The sequence below is a fragment of the Copidosoma floridanum genome, unplaced genomic scaffold (genome assembly GCF_036245765.1).
Source record: "Copidosoma floridanum isolate Cflo_tuat_1 unplaced genomic scaffold, Cflo_Japanese_pri ptg000019l, whole genome shotgun sequence".
NCBI classification, from domain to species: domain Eukaryota; kingdom Metazoa; phylum Arthropoda; class Insecta; order Hymenoptera; family Encyrtidae; genus Copidosoma; species Copidosoma floridanum.
This window is the reverse complement of record NW_028321896.1, coordinates 4,131,669-4,146,956: the sequence shown is the minus strand read 5'-3', so window position 1 is coordinate 4,146,956 and position 15,288 is coordinate 4,131,669. Positions and strand designations below refer to the sequence as shown.

Sequence of the window (15,288 nt, the reverse complement as noted above, 5' to 3'; positions counted from 1 at the left end):
CGGCTTTATTATTTTTGCGCACGCGGTGTATCTGTTGTTGTTTTTTTTCTTCTTTTTTTCCCCCCTAACGCGAAACCATTGCAGGAATCGAGCGAGCAGTGCAATACGTTTGGATTAGCACGGGCGCCGCTGTTATTTTTCGGGCTCGTGAATGCACCCGCGTAAAACCAAACAACGCCAGCTGTAAAACACTCGGCCCTCCGGATTTCAGCCGTGCCCGATTTGTTTTTCGCCCAACCGAGGGGGTAACGAGTTCTCTCTCACGGGGCAATTCCTGAAGGCTCGGAGCTTTCAAAAGATTCTCGGCTGGAAATCTCATTAGCCGTGCCTGCGAGTGGAAACTCAGGTGTCTCCTTTGTCCAGATTCGGGCATGAATATACTTTGTACTACGCGTCTCCTTTTTTTATCATTACTGCTATTTTTTTTTTTTTTTTTTTTTTAAATCACATACGTAGCATTATTTCTCGTTGAAGTACCATAAAGCCCGTGTAATAACAATTGTGCGCCCGAGTCTGTCCCCGGCACTTATTTCCCCGCGAATGCTCTTTACAGCTGCAGCCAAAAGCCGGCAGCGAAACTTCCCAACTACCTACTAACTTCGCATTACGAGCGCGCCTCCACGGCTAAACAATCCGCCCCGTGCTTTCCATATTCTCGCGCCGCTGCTGCGAATGGAAAAGCAGGGAGAGACGGAGCGGCGCGTGCACGTGTCCTCTTCCCTCCCCCCCCCTCATCCGACAATTAGACGTCTCCCAACTCGGCCGCGCACGCGAGTAAATAACACAGCGACATTGTTCCCTGGACGCCGTATGAGATGCTTCCCCACTCCCCTCTGACTGGGAAAGACACGCGAGCGGGAATAATGAATAGCTACTCCGACGCGTCGCGCAAAGGGAAAAGTAGATTAGCTTTCGCGTGTACGTTTCGGCGCCTTAATTCCGTACGAGGGAGTTGGTGCCATCTTTTTTTTTTCTCCCTTTCATCAAGCTCTCGCACGCGCCTCTGAAAGACCGAGCAAGGTTTCAAAGGTCTATACGTACGCGTCCGCACACGCGAGAGACGCGCGTGCCACTTTGCGATGAATTTTTTTTTCTTTATTTTTCTCCCCTCTCTCTCTCTCTCTGCTCGGGAGCTCAAAGAACGCCACCCGACGCGCGTTTACTCGCGCCCTCGCGATAATGATTGCGCAGGGGATGAATGGCGTGACGGGTTCGCGCGCGTGCGAGCTTTTTCCCAAAGGGAATGCGGAAGCGAGCGGCTTTTTTGTACCGCTTGAAAAAGTTTCCCATGACATTCGCCCACAGACCCGGTCTGCGTACCCATGTACCTACGTGTGCTTTTCACGCCGTTTGGGGGAGCTTGCAAAAATTAATTTCTTTTTTTTTTCCCATTGACGAGCAAAGTATTTGCTAGTACTGCGGGTGTGTGTAGAAAGCTCTTCGGAGCGAAGGATAAATTCGCGTGACCTGCAGTTTGAAAATGCATGCGCATCAAGACCACATTCGCAGGTACATTAAAGGTACACCTCCGATCGGGCGTATGATTAATAGTACACCGTTCGAGCAGCGTTGCAGCCGCAATAAAGCCTAGTCCCGCTATTGTCGTCAATTATTTCATTCCAGGGGGATGGGTGTACGAGGCAGCCAGTGAGTTTTTTCCACTCACATGATATGGGTATACACGAGTAAATCTTTTGCGCGTCGCGTTCGGTTAATGCCATTATTATACCACTCGCTGCACGATCGGCTCGAAATTTATTGGACTCTCTGGTTTTGTGGAAAAAAAATAAAGTCCCGAATCGCGAATATCTCGTCTATTTGTTTTTCCTCCGATTGCGATTCCAAATTCGCTGGAATAAATCAAACTTTTACCGAAAATACGCTGTAAGAACAACAAAAACTTTTTTCTTCTTTTTTTTTATTATTTAAACTAGAATCGAAAAAAAATCGTGCTACTTTATAGAGCTCGGGAGGTACGCGATACACGCCCTTGCCATTATTTACAGCGAAACGTCACGTTCGGTTTGCGATTTTTTCTCTCTCTCTCCTGCGTTTTTCCAAAAGCTGTATGCGCACACGCTTCCCACGACGTACACGTGTCACACTCCTGCGTTCAATACGTTATTTCATCGCGTATAAATCAACTGTGGGTATATATATACATGTTCTTTCCCTATAAATTTTTCTTACCCCCTCCCCTATTTTTTCTTCAGTGAGATTCCCGAGCGTGTGTGTATCGCATATTGTATTTCGGTCCCTTATTTTTCGTCGAATATCACCTTCGTAGGTATTATTTATGTATAAGCAGTACACGAGTATACCTTAAACTCATGATAAATCGAATCGAAATGGTAAGCCAAGCGCGTGAAATCACAAAAGATTAGGAGCGAAGAATCTTCCGGATTCCAGTGAGCCCTCCTGAATCCCCCGCAACAATCTTTCCGCGAGCACGGAGGAGCCGGCTGCTCGTCATTTAACCTACAGCCCGCGGAATGTGTCGAGTATGCGAAACTAAAGTTCGCCCTCCCCGCTGGCACCCCTCCGTTTTGTGGCTTGACCATCGGGAACTTTGATGCGAAGGCGAGTATACGAAGTATGCGAAGGCGTGTACATATTGGCTAACGTGTGGAAAGTAAGTGGAGGATTAAATATCTGACCCACGACGCCGGTGTGTGGGTCACCAATGAAAACACCCGCTGGACCATACTCACAACAAAGGGGAATTTCACCCTCGCCAAAGGCTTCCGCAAAATGAGTGCTTCTTCTTAAAAGTGGCTAACCGGTCGAGAGATTCGAAGAAAACATTACGATACTTGGAGCTTCGAGGTCACGAGAGTGAGGCATCATTGAAACACACGACCGAGCAATAAATAATCCAATAGAGGACATGCTTGCATACACGTGCATGTGCGAGGTGTATCTGTACACATACTGTCTCGAGAAGTCCTCGCGACATCGATTTTTTGGCGACCGTGTAATATCACTGTTAGATTCGAGAATCGTTGACACGTCCGAAATGGGCACTGAGACGTGGGAATGGCAACATAACGAAATAAAGCGTTTTATGGTTTTTGGGTCAGTGAATCGATACGGTATTGCAGCCAAGCGCTCTGACCAAGAGAAACGAGGTTGAAAGGCCTGCACGATTTGAAATTGTAATTTTTTAACATCCATGCAATCAAAGAATCAACTTAAAAATCGAACGTGCTGCCGAAAAAGAAAAAAAAAAAAAATGGACTCCATTAGCACAGACAATACGCGTGTCGTTGGACTTATCTCTTTTTCCCTCGCTCTGAGCGCGATGTACAAGCCGTGGAGTCCCAGGCTAATTCTATACATTTAAAAGCGAAACAATGGCACATCCGTATCGCCATTCGACAAAGCGGTCTTTCTCCTTTTCTCTTATCGGCTACGGACAAAAAACTCCACAGACACACTCACAGAGAGGAGGAAGGGGTGGGGGGTGAAAAAAAAAAGACAAGTACAATGGGGATTGCTACAGTTATACATTGCCGCACGCGCGGAACGAAATCCAGCCAATTCCCGGTGGCAATTGTCTGAAGCAAGAGAGCTATAGCGCACGAGAGCCACTCGAATCGCGTGTTCGACGACGTCACGGCCGTGTTCCTCCTGCACAAGAGCGGCGCCCGTACATACACACCACTGTACGCCACACAGCATCGCAGCTGAGTTTGGTTTAACCGGGCGCAATTTTCCGAGCGAGGAAGAGGGAGAAGGACGACACCCCCAACCCCGGAGAAGTTTCTCCTGCAGTCGCTCGCGAGTGGAAAACCCATGAACGGGGGAATCGATACCTCCGACTCATTCCCGGCGCTGCTCGCCCTTTCTTTTCTCTCCGCGCTAAAGGAAAATTCGCAACACAAATGTATATATGCTTTCGGCGCTTCCGGGGCAAAGTTCCGGCCCGAATTTTTACGGGCAAGTGCAAGGTCTCGGTATACAGTTCGTCTCGTCTAACGACTTGGAATTCCGATAACGCGAGCGCGGCTGATTGGAGATTTTGTCCCCCCCCCCCCCCTAGATTCATTTGTGGGGTATCCTTTTTAGGATAGCCGTGCTGCGAATTGATTTATGTCGAAAGCGCGTGCACGTGCGTGGGTGACAAAAAGTGTAAAGTCAGGTCACGGTTTAATTGTCTTTGAGGGAGCTCGTGTTGAAATTGTTACCTACGAGCCCGAGCGAACAAAACGGGAGAGCCGGCGCGTCGAGGGGAGCCGAAAAAAGGCTCAAAATTAATGAAGCAAATTTAATTCAGTCCGAAGAAAGAAGGGAGGGAAGGGGGAGGAAGAAGAAAAACGAGGTCGCGAAGCGTGTATATGTATGTGTACACACAGGTAATCGGGTGCAGAGGGAACCGGCAAAAAAGCAAACGAGGGAAGGGATGAAAGAGGAGCTGGAGTACCTGCTGACGTGGAAGAAGAAGAAGAAGAGGATCATTTGACAATCTTTCGGGCGTGCGGGAGACGTTTCGGGGTAATGGATTTACGCGCACGGGGGACGAGGATGGACTGTCCCGCGCGAGACACGTAGCGTCGCTTATTCTCCGTCCCTCTTAATTGGCGTGAAGATTCAATTGATGCGGTTCTCGAGTAATAAGCCGTGCGACAGTTGGGGGGAATGGAGCTTGACGATGTCGATTAATCTTACGTACGATGTGTGTCGATGTATTCTATTATCAGGGGGAAGGTGTGGAATAGATTTTTAGAATATACGATTCGGTTTTCATTTTCAATCTCCTACGAGAGCTTGTAATAAATCAGGATACTCTTCAGCGAGAAGGTTTCAAAACTCATTTTTAGATGATTGCAGGTATATTATGGGAAAACAGATTACGGCGCAGGTATTGTGACGAAGGAAAGAGGGAAAGCTCAAAAGAATGAAAATAGGACACCAAAAAAAGTGTCATTCAGCTGTTTTATGGCGGGCATAAACGCTACGCAGAATATTGCGCTTTAAATCTCACGGGAAAAGTAATCCATGCAGGACTTGTACTGTACGTATTTTTTATTTTTTTATTTTTTTTTTTTTGCTCGTACAGGTTTAATTACACGTAAGTGATGTATAAGATTACCCCGAGTCAATGAAAAGTCACTAAAGCGAATTTCGTTAGTTTTACAGCAGCCTGCCTTAACGTAAAAATAGTGTACATGATATCTGCTTGGAATAATCACCATCAGGTGCGAGTATTATTTCCGTTAGTGCAAAACCAACCTTTCCACATTTTTTAAGGAAAATCCGTTTGTAAAAAATCTCCCAGATAATCGGATTTGTTATTTTTGCGTTACCCGTGGAAAACGCATTGACAGGGTGATCGTAAGCTCAAACCATAGTGAAAACAGCAAAAGCTACCCGGAAAATAATAATCTTCTTAAACGCACGCACCAACTAGACCAGCACGTACATACACACACACGCGCGCGCGCACACACATGCACATATACATGAGAATCTACCTGTACACGGCTGAGCCGCACACGGGAGCACTCGAGTGAACTCCAGCCGGGTGGCTATAAGCGAGTAGGTAAGCTCCTATACGTGTGCCTCTGTAACACGGTTTCTCTTTCTGTTTGCAGGCACGAATCTGTTCTCGGTTGCAGCCCACGAGTTCGGCCACTCGCTTGGACTAGCGCACAGCTCGGAGAAGGGCTCACTCATGTTTCCCTGGTACCAGGGGATAACCAGGGATTACGAGCTGCCCAATGACGATAAGTACGGCATCCAACAGCTATACGGTGAGTAGAGTGTGACATTCTCCTTGACCCTCCCACCCTGCCACCTCCTCGATAATATCTCGCTCTCTGGGCGCGTGTGGGTATTAGAGCTTTCGAATCACGTAGTTTAACGCTACTATTGTTTCGATCGTTTTACAACTAAGAAATTCTTGCTGGATATTTCTTTTATTGCACATAAAGATGTTCAACGTTGTAAATATGGTACGTGAACTTATTCTTAATCTTAAAAGTATATATAGTATAATCTATAACTGACTGTCTGGCCATACCACGGCCTTATCTACTTATTGAAACACTAGGGACCACAAAATCGTACATACCAAGTACCTATTAATCAAAAGTCTGATCACAGCTTGACCTTATCTACTTATTCAAACAACGTAGGGGGCCAGAAAACGTATAAACCTGTTGTCTGACCACAGCTTGACCTTAACTACTTAATAATAAAGAAATGAGGAACCAAACATATCCAGTACTTACTAACCAATTGTCTGATCACAATTTGACCCCATCTACTTATTTAAACATTACGGGACACAAAAGCAAACAGAGAGTACCTATTAACCAATCGTCTGACCATAGCTTGATCTCATCTACTTAATAAAAGAAACTCTAGAGATCATGCACAAATGCGAATACCGAGTACCCATTAACGGATTGTCTGACCACGGCTTGACCCCATCTACTTATTCAAATACTACAGACCGCAGGCGGTGCGAACGTTTTAATCGTGAAAAACCAACCCGATAATTTTAACGAGTTTCGCGTATAATCCCCCTATTTCAAAAGAATTAATCACAAAACGAATGGGAGCAAAAGAAGAGATAACCGTGTACGCAAATTTTATCGTCCCCTCCCTACCTCAGTTCCAAACCCACGCCCTCTCGAGCGTAGTCCACGATGGTATCCAAGAAGGCACGCAAGGAGCCCCTAGGGAAAAGGAGCCCCTTTGAAAAAAGCGTGAAAAGGCTCGCATAAATAACCCGCATAAGCCGACATAATAGGCACAATATACGCAGAGGCACGAAGAACAATAGCCGTCCGACCCTCGTTATCTCTTTTTCTCTCGCAAACGAAATTGGAGCTCAACCCCGCGATAGAGAATATCGCAGGAAGTCCTCGTTTCCGGTCTGACCTCAGCTTCCGGTCCCTCTCGCTCTCTCACCGTATCTCCTGCTTTCCTTCTCCTCGATACCTTTCCTCCACAGATGGGAAAAAACAAAGATGCTCATCCTCTCCCAGCTAAGTGGAATCCGTATCGCCGAGCACGCCAAAGGCCGTTCATTTGATTTTTGTACCTCGACGTCGAACGAGTTTCGATCGTAGATACTGAAAACAACATCAGGACTATCGTTGTAACAGTATATGCCGGTGACATTCATTTCATTTCTCCTGTCGCTCAAAGCTTGCCAAGGATCTTTTGTGCCCTTTTCGCTCGAACGAACAGAGACACATTTGCCGAACATTGGATGCTGCTGCAGGGGACATGAAAACGCTGTTCCTCCTTTCATCCCTTTTTACGAGTTCTACGCCAAGAACCGAAAGACAAAAGTCCAAGAAGTCAAACAGGAGACAATCGACGGGCGCTCGCATGAATCATCGCTCGGAAAGTCACGTTCGAGCTACTTCATCCTGCACGCGTGTATGTATATATGTAGTTGGATCCAAACCGGTATATCTCGCGGGGGCCGAGGAATGATTTAGAGTACTGCGCGCCTTCACGGTGCACATGTAGAGTCTTGCAGTTCAGTTCCCAGGAGTCTTCCTCCTCTTTCTCAAGCGTTTCGGACGCTTCGTCTGGTTCGCTCTGTAGGGTGCACTTTACCCATTCCGACGCTTCCCTGCTCTTTTCCTCGTAACCCTTGCCAGAGCTCTCGGGAGGCTAGAGGCCCCTAAAAATGCATCGAAAGCCACTGTACGCGCGTACACGTTTTCCGTACGTGCGAGAGAAAAAGAAAAAGGGGAGGGTCTTGCGTCCCTTGGGGACAGAACAAGGGAAAAAAATCGTGCTTCTGTATTGGGTTATGCAAAGACAATTTCTTGTAAAAACTAAGGGTTACGTAGGTGGAACGTTGCTCCTTTGTTTTTCAACATCAATTGTAGAACATGTGATATCGTATCGAGGAAAATAGAGCACCAACAATCCAGCTGGGAGTTGTGCAATTTGCAATTGCGTCCGACCGTGGCCAACGAAGGGAATAAATTAGCCGTAAAGTGTGTATGAATTTGGGTCTCGATAATCCCACCGGCACTCAAAATCACGGGCTATGGCTCCTCTGTACCGTAGTCACGAGCTCTTAATCATTCGAAATTCTCGAGGACCCTGTCATTACACCCTCTGCCCCCGCGTCCACCTATACGGCAATAGCGCCACGGCGCTCCTATTATTAGCCGCACGAAGGGGAATAGCTGTACGAAATACTTACCCTCTACAGCACGGAAGAATCCCGGTATGTCCCGTCCGTTCATCGATTTATCACCTCGAACCCTCCCTACTTTGTACGTATACACGTAAATAGGGTAACGAGAGTCTTAACCTTGCCAGAGGTCCGCGTTTTCTAAAGCGAGCTTATATTTATCGTGTGCGATATTTTGCCCCCTAACGAGTTGGCTTTGCCGTGATTAATGATTTCTTAATTATGCTCTTGGCCCACTCGCAGTAGTGAGTATCCGTGTTTGGTCAGACTTGATAAATTTAGCCCATCCGGTGTTACGTTTATGGATAAACACACAAAAAAACAAAAGTCGAGCTAGCCATTGGCCACTTTTGCGTCGCAGAGAGCCCTCGGGTTCTCGCTCATGCATAAAACAAATACACCTACATCAGGCGTGTTCATGAATTCGAATAGGAGTTTTGGGAATCGGGAAAAATAGCGCAAAGCTTGTTCGAGGGGATCCGAAAGAGGCTCGTGCTCCGAATTTTCAACTTTTTTGGAGAAACTGGGTGAAAATATAAACACTCGGGTGTTTATTCATCACCGGCAACGGCAAAGCGCCGTTGATCCCTGAAATTTGAATCGTTCGATTACCGTATGCAAAATTTAATCATCGCGCGGTAATTGTTTTCCCTACGACAACAGCTGGGATATGCTGTAGCGCGAGGAGGTACGAATAATATTATATTTTGGGGCAATTATACATTGGCTTGCGGCGATTAATCGCTCATGCATATGTAAAAGCTTCATCGGCGCTATTATACACAAAGGCTCGCGTATCGAAATCAAGGCACTTGGGCTAATCCGATCTCGGAAAACATTCGACTATCGATTATTATGATCGAAGGTATTATTTTTAGCTGACAAATGTTCTTTGCGCGCTGAAAAGCCATTGCGAAAAATAATTGCGCCTAATTATCGCCCGAGCCGGATAATTCATTCCTGTGTAAGCGCGAGAGGGAGGTCGATCGTTTATTTTCCCCTGAAATAGAGTGAAATACGATTTTCCGCAAATAACCCGGCTGCATTAGTGCGAATCGCAGTGCTATATACGTGCACGGAGGCGAGCGCAGGGAGGGGAGGCAAAAGCTCGAATGGGAATTGGATTAAAAATGATTTACAATAGTACCTGCCGGAAACCATGTACGCGTATATATACGCGCAACGAGTGCGGGATTAAGCTCTCGGAGCACCGTACATTTTTAATTCATCACAAGAGTTACGTTGAATTCGTTCTCCGTTATTATTGGCACACTGAAAGGTTTTCAAAGTGCAAGGTTTTACGGGGGAAAAAAGCTCGATATAATTCTTTTTTTTATACACAACAGAGTGAAAAATAAGCTGATTTTTCATTTATACCCTGTTAAAATACTTGATGGAGCTTTTTTGTACACCGTGTGTGAGTGACCGAGGCTGTAAACGAAGCTTCATTGTAATTAAAAACTGATACGTAAACCGATTCCCCTGCAAGCAAACTTGAGCTTCTTGCGTAGCTTTTCATTTTCATTAAAAAAAAAAAAAAAAAAAAAAAAAAAAAAAAACCGTCGCGTGCCATGGAGCATTAATTCATCGTTTTGCCGGCACGTTTTCTCTTATTTCTCTCTATTCCGAGTATCGTTGCCCCTCCCCTCTTTGGTCTCGTATTGCATTTCTGATTGGGGCTTCCGTTCTGCTACGCTAGTGGCATATTTTAATTACGTGGAAATCACTCGAGTTGTTTCAGCGTATAAAGCTGCGGCTGAACGATTGCCCCTCTAATTGGTAGTTGATGAATCATGGGGCTATATTCATCGATTACTTTTAAAATCTCTTTTTTCACTTTACCGGTAGAAGTACATGAAATGGTTTTTTTTTTTTTTCCTCCATTTTCATGAGTGAAAGTGCTACATGTACTGTGGCAATTTTTTCAGGTGGATTGGATCGCGAGAAAACATATGTAAATGCTAAAGTGCCGTTTCTGACGCTGTTTTGTGCAGGCAAAAACAGCTGCTTTGTTGTTTTTTCATTCTTTATGTTCGAAGAAAGGACTCGGTTTTATTTTTTTAGGTTTTTGGCATCAAACAGATCTCGCGGATTAATCGTAGCTCAAAAGATAGTAAAAATCGATACTCGTGTAACAATCAACCGAAATCTCCTGAGTTATATGCTGCGGTGTACGCAAATACGGGGCCAGTTATGCATTCCAAGAGATAATCACATTTTTTCCTTGGCCCGTGCCCCCCTTGGAATTTTTTCGACTTTGGTACTCGGCAAAAATTAGAAATAGGTACACGAGCGTCGGCCGGAATCTCACGAGAAGGCGGAAGACGCGGAGGAATGCGGGCGGAGGAGGGACAAAGGAACGCGAGTGGCGCTAAAACAGAAGCGGTATTTGGTATTCATGGGGCGCGCGATGAGGGAATCGGACGAAAAAACGGAGGGAAGAAAAAAGGAGTCGCACACGCTCTGCGTCTGATGGTGAGCACATGCTGCGAACGCGCTGGCCGGAAAAGTTAATCATTCGAGGGTGCGGGTGGAGACCTTTTACCGACGGCAAATTTTCGAGTTCACTGTAGATAGCGCGAGGATTATCTCGGCTGAATTTTTTTGTTTTTCATCGTAAACAAAGGCACTTTTTTATCATCACATTATTTGCATATTAAATAAAAATTTACCGGGATAATAATGAAAAATTGATCGAATGTACCAGGATAATTTTTTTTACGTTTGTTGCACCCTGTAATTGGGGGAGGGGAGCATCGTACCGAGCATATGGCTCCGTTTCCGAGCACAGCAAAATTTTTGTTCCCCTCTCGCGGAGATGTAGATTTGAGAGTTGTTACCAAACTTTTGTCCACAAACGAAGTAAAACTCTCGTTTTCTCGGCACGGCTCGCGGTCGCCTCGGGAGGGCAAAGTTGAAAGAAAAGAAGAAGAAACCGGGAGCATAGTAGCCGCGGTTTTTCCCCTTACACCCGACGCGTACGACTACCGCTTCCCTTTTTTCTCTCCTCCCGCCCTCCGTTGCACATACCTATACACGAGAGGCGAGCCCTACAAACGAAATTCATTTCCCGCGAAACTTTTCCCGTAAACTCGAAGGAAAAGCCCGGCGCTCTTTATAACCATTATTTTTTGTTGCAATTAAAATTAGCTCTCGACTTTTGTTATTCACTCTGCCCTCCCCCAAGCGGCGGTGAAGCATACTGTACGCGGAGCGCTCGTGCTGTGTAACTCTCCGAGCAAAATACGTTGCGCGCAGAATTAAATTCCGTGAATTATGACTCTCCATCTCTCCTCTTTTATTTCCCTCCCTACCCCTCCCCCTTCTTTTTCTTGCTTTGTTTTTAATCAAGTGAATTTTCTGCAACCTTTGCCCTCCCCGAACTCAAACTGGAGAGGCTTGTTTACGAACTGGCTGAAAATCTTCATTTTCTCACCTGCGACACAAACACCCCCACGCGTATCATTCATACTTTCACTTGCGACGCTGTAAGCTACATTGGCTCTGTAATACGACGAGTCATCCTTACTCTCAAATATCCCTTGAGGTATCCTTTGACGGTTATATACTATATATGTATGTTCGCGCACCACCTGAGAATGAATCGCAGTGACGCGTGTGGTCGATTCAGACCGATGAGGCGTGGACTCGCGTGAAAGGGTCCGATACGGGAGTGGCAGAGAGGGAGAGGGAAAAAAAAAATCGTATCCGATGAGACCTACCGCTGCTTCCGCGTCGATTGTGTATCGAGGAAAGTGAGGTTGCTTGGATTAACTCCGAGGATTGAATAATTGAGGCACGCATGAAGGGACGGAGGCCTCGATCGATTTTTTTTTTTCAAGTCGCTCCGAGCCACGTGACTTTGACGCTGCACAGTACCTGCCTCGTGTACAGTATATATACCTACGGTGTTTTATCGCGCATCGCGTAAGCTGATTGGGTTCGCGATCACGCGCCCCTAACAGCTCGAGTCAATATTTGCGAGTGTATATACACGCGCGCGCGCGCGACGTGTCTCACGGTGGCCCGGCTTATTTTTATCTTGTTCAAATATTTGCTTCGATCGGAAGTAATAAAAGCGCTCGCGGAAAACATATCATCGCGCGGCCAAATGATAATAACGAAAGTCATCGTTCCGTGCCAAAATACTACTCTGTTTAGCGTACAGTGAAATCGTTTGGCGGATGGATTAAATTTTCTCGGATTTGCGTGAACTCGCGTGGAAACAATACTTCGGACAAACGTATACGTATACGTACATTCGGCAGTAATATTAATTTTCGAGTTGTGAAAATGTTGTCTAATCGAATGAAAGGGCCCCGGACGATGCTTCCCCGGTATCCATAAATCCCTCGTAATGATTGCACTCACTTGTTACGTGCATACATACATACATGTATAATGTTATGTTGGTACGTGTACTTATGCATACCAAAATCCTCGCGTAATTTTCGTGTGAAATCGTCGAGTTGGGCGCGCGAGCGTATACTTATCGAACGTTTCGCGCATTAAACAATGGGCCCGGAGCCTAAAATCACTGAATTATAGCTTCGTCGTCATTGTTTGCGCGCGCGGGGACCGTAAGCACAGCTACCGCGCGCTCACACATGAGCGATGACGCGTAGTGCTAGAGGCTATGGAAGCAAATTTTGGATGTGCCAGGGATTTTGTCGAAACAGTTTAGATACGCGATGGGTATTTCTACGGGATTTAATGCCGGAGGCCAAGGGAGTCGGGGCGGTTTTTACGGTCTGCTCGCCATCGGATTACGGCAGAATTTGCAACACACGCCAGTCAAATGGGCGAACGTGAATTTTCGTGAGATGCCGGGGCTACAGCTTACGGGGCTTGCCTTTCATTGATCATAGCCAAAGGCAAGTTTTTTTGTTTTATATTACTAAGATCACGAGATTGCGAACGAAAAAACTTTACTCTTATTTTTTTGTTTCCAGTTGACGTTGGCTCGTGGTTTATTTTAAAAAACGTACTTATTATTTTTTTTTTTATCAAACCAACTACTTAGTACTTTCAGTGCGAAAAAGCATCAGAGTTTTACACAGCTGTCTCGTTAATTGATCATAACCGAGAGCAGCGTATACATTATATATGCTCCAATCGTCGTATTTAATCACGTATAGCGTCACGATGGCGCCGTCCTCTATAAATTAGGTCGCAACAATCGCCGGTCCCCGCAACTTGTCATCCGAGGCTTTTTTTAATTATTTTTTTTTTTTATTCAAACGACCCAGATATTTCATTTGAATACATGAGAACGGATGATAATAACACAGAGTAAGCACCACGTGTCGCGACTCGACTACCAGATGATACAAGCGAGATCGGAAACAAAAAAAAAAAAACAAAGATCAATGTCTCTTTGGCCGTGTACGCGCAAGTTCTTAAGGTATGGGATAATCCAGTGATACGTTTGTTACCATGAAGAGACGGATTGAAAGAAAATCGGAATTATCGTCGCGAGCGTTTTTCGACTGATTTCATTATTACTTTTTTGTTCATGCCGAAGCAACTTTGTTCTATGTACTGTTCAATGTTCAAAGGGTAGCTGAAATATACAGTCGAATCGCAATGCCGTTGAGACTTGGAGCGCACAAACAGTGACGCTAAATACACAAGTCCATCCATCCATTCGCGAAATCATCGCTCCCGATGGCCATTTACCTCGACTCGGGCGCATCTCTCCTCTCCCCCAAAGCAGCGTATAGGCACCTCCGGCCAACCGTAACCGTGGAATTTCCGTTATTGGAAATTGTGGATAATATCGCGAGCACGACCGCACCCGCGTTTTTACACACAACTGCAACCCCATTTGCAGTGAAAATAGCGTTTTGTTATCATCGTTTTTCGGACCGTTAGCCGTACCCGACATATCGATCCATCGACCAATTGGTTACAACCTCCACGTCCATCATCGCCGCGATCTATGCTTCGGTTTCTTGAGATCTCGATCGAGACGCTCCGAGGATCGTAAGGGCGAAAATTATTGTATATACTATATTACAGAGTACCTATGCCTTATTCGCTCTTTGTGTCCTGTGCACATAAATGTGGGTGTGTGTGACCACAGGATAGGTATACATAGGTACGTACATGATTGAATGTAACAGGTATACGCGTCGGAGCATATCGCTGACCTCGACTACTTATATCCCCAGCATAGCTGCCACTCACGCACGGTATTTCGAATGGAAGCGCGCACGGATACATAATTATACATACGGCCGAACGATTTCCAACTCGCGTATAAGCTTTATGCCTGTTACACCCATGTGCATAACACAGCGGTCGGTGCAGTTGAATCCGTGGGACGACCGTCCGTGTCCTTCTATTTTTTTTTTTTTTTTCTTTTTTTTTTTCTCTGCAGAGTCTGACGTTAGGAAAAAAAGGATCGAATCCTGCAGTGAGCGCGAAATTACGTGCGACACGGGAAAAGACAGCCCATGGATATTACGTTTATGTAACAGCTGCACCACCGAGTGCCGTTATGAAATATTCGTACGTGTTGGACGAGATGAGATCCATTTCCTCCCGACCTTTGGAAAAGATACCCCATCTTATACCTCCAAATATTATGTAAAGTATACTCCTCGCGCTGTTATCCATATCAGTATGGATACAGGTATATGAGTATGTATCCACTGCTGTGTGGTCCCTCGAGCTCGACAGGTGCACGACAACCGCGTGAAAACTTTTACGTTTGGCCAAAATTTCGCTAAAGTTCATGTGGTCAACGTTTGGCCAAACTTTGGCCAAGCTTGGGGAATGAGAAAATCCCAAAGTTGGATTTTCGTTAGAATATTTTACTCAATATTTTTCGTAAGTCATATAATGCAGACCAACTAATATCCTGACGCAACAAATGAATTTTTTAGACGTTTGGAAGAACATTTGCTAAGCTTGAGTAAAATATTCCAACGAAAATCCAAGTTTGGGATTTTCTCATTGCCCAAGCTTGGCCAAAGTTTGGCCAAACGTTGACCACATGAACTTTGGCGAAAGTTTGACCAAACGTAAAAATTTTTACGCGCCAGTTGGCTTTCATACATAATTATATATAAATATCTCCATGGATGACACGCAATGATACGTACCGTTATGGA

At 45.5% G+C, this 15,288-nt stretch overlaps 1 protein-coding gene across 1 annotated transcript in view; it reads left to right on the top strand.

The window, feature by feature from the left end:
• Mmp2 (Matrix metalloproteinase 2) overlaps positions 1–15,288 on the top strand; it is a 137,987-nt gene that overhangs the window by 118,744 nt on the left and 3,955 nt on the right. Inside the window, exon 6 of the mRNA XM_014356761.2 lies at positions 5,595–5,753. Within this exon, the coding sequence (XP_014212247.2) occupies positions 5,595–5,753 (159 nt within the window). The remainder of the gene's footprint in view (positions 1–5,594; positions 5,754–15,288) is intronic.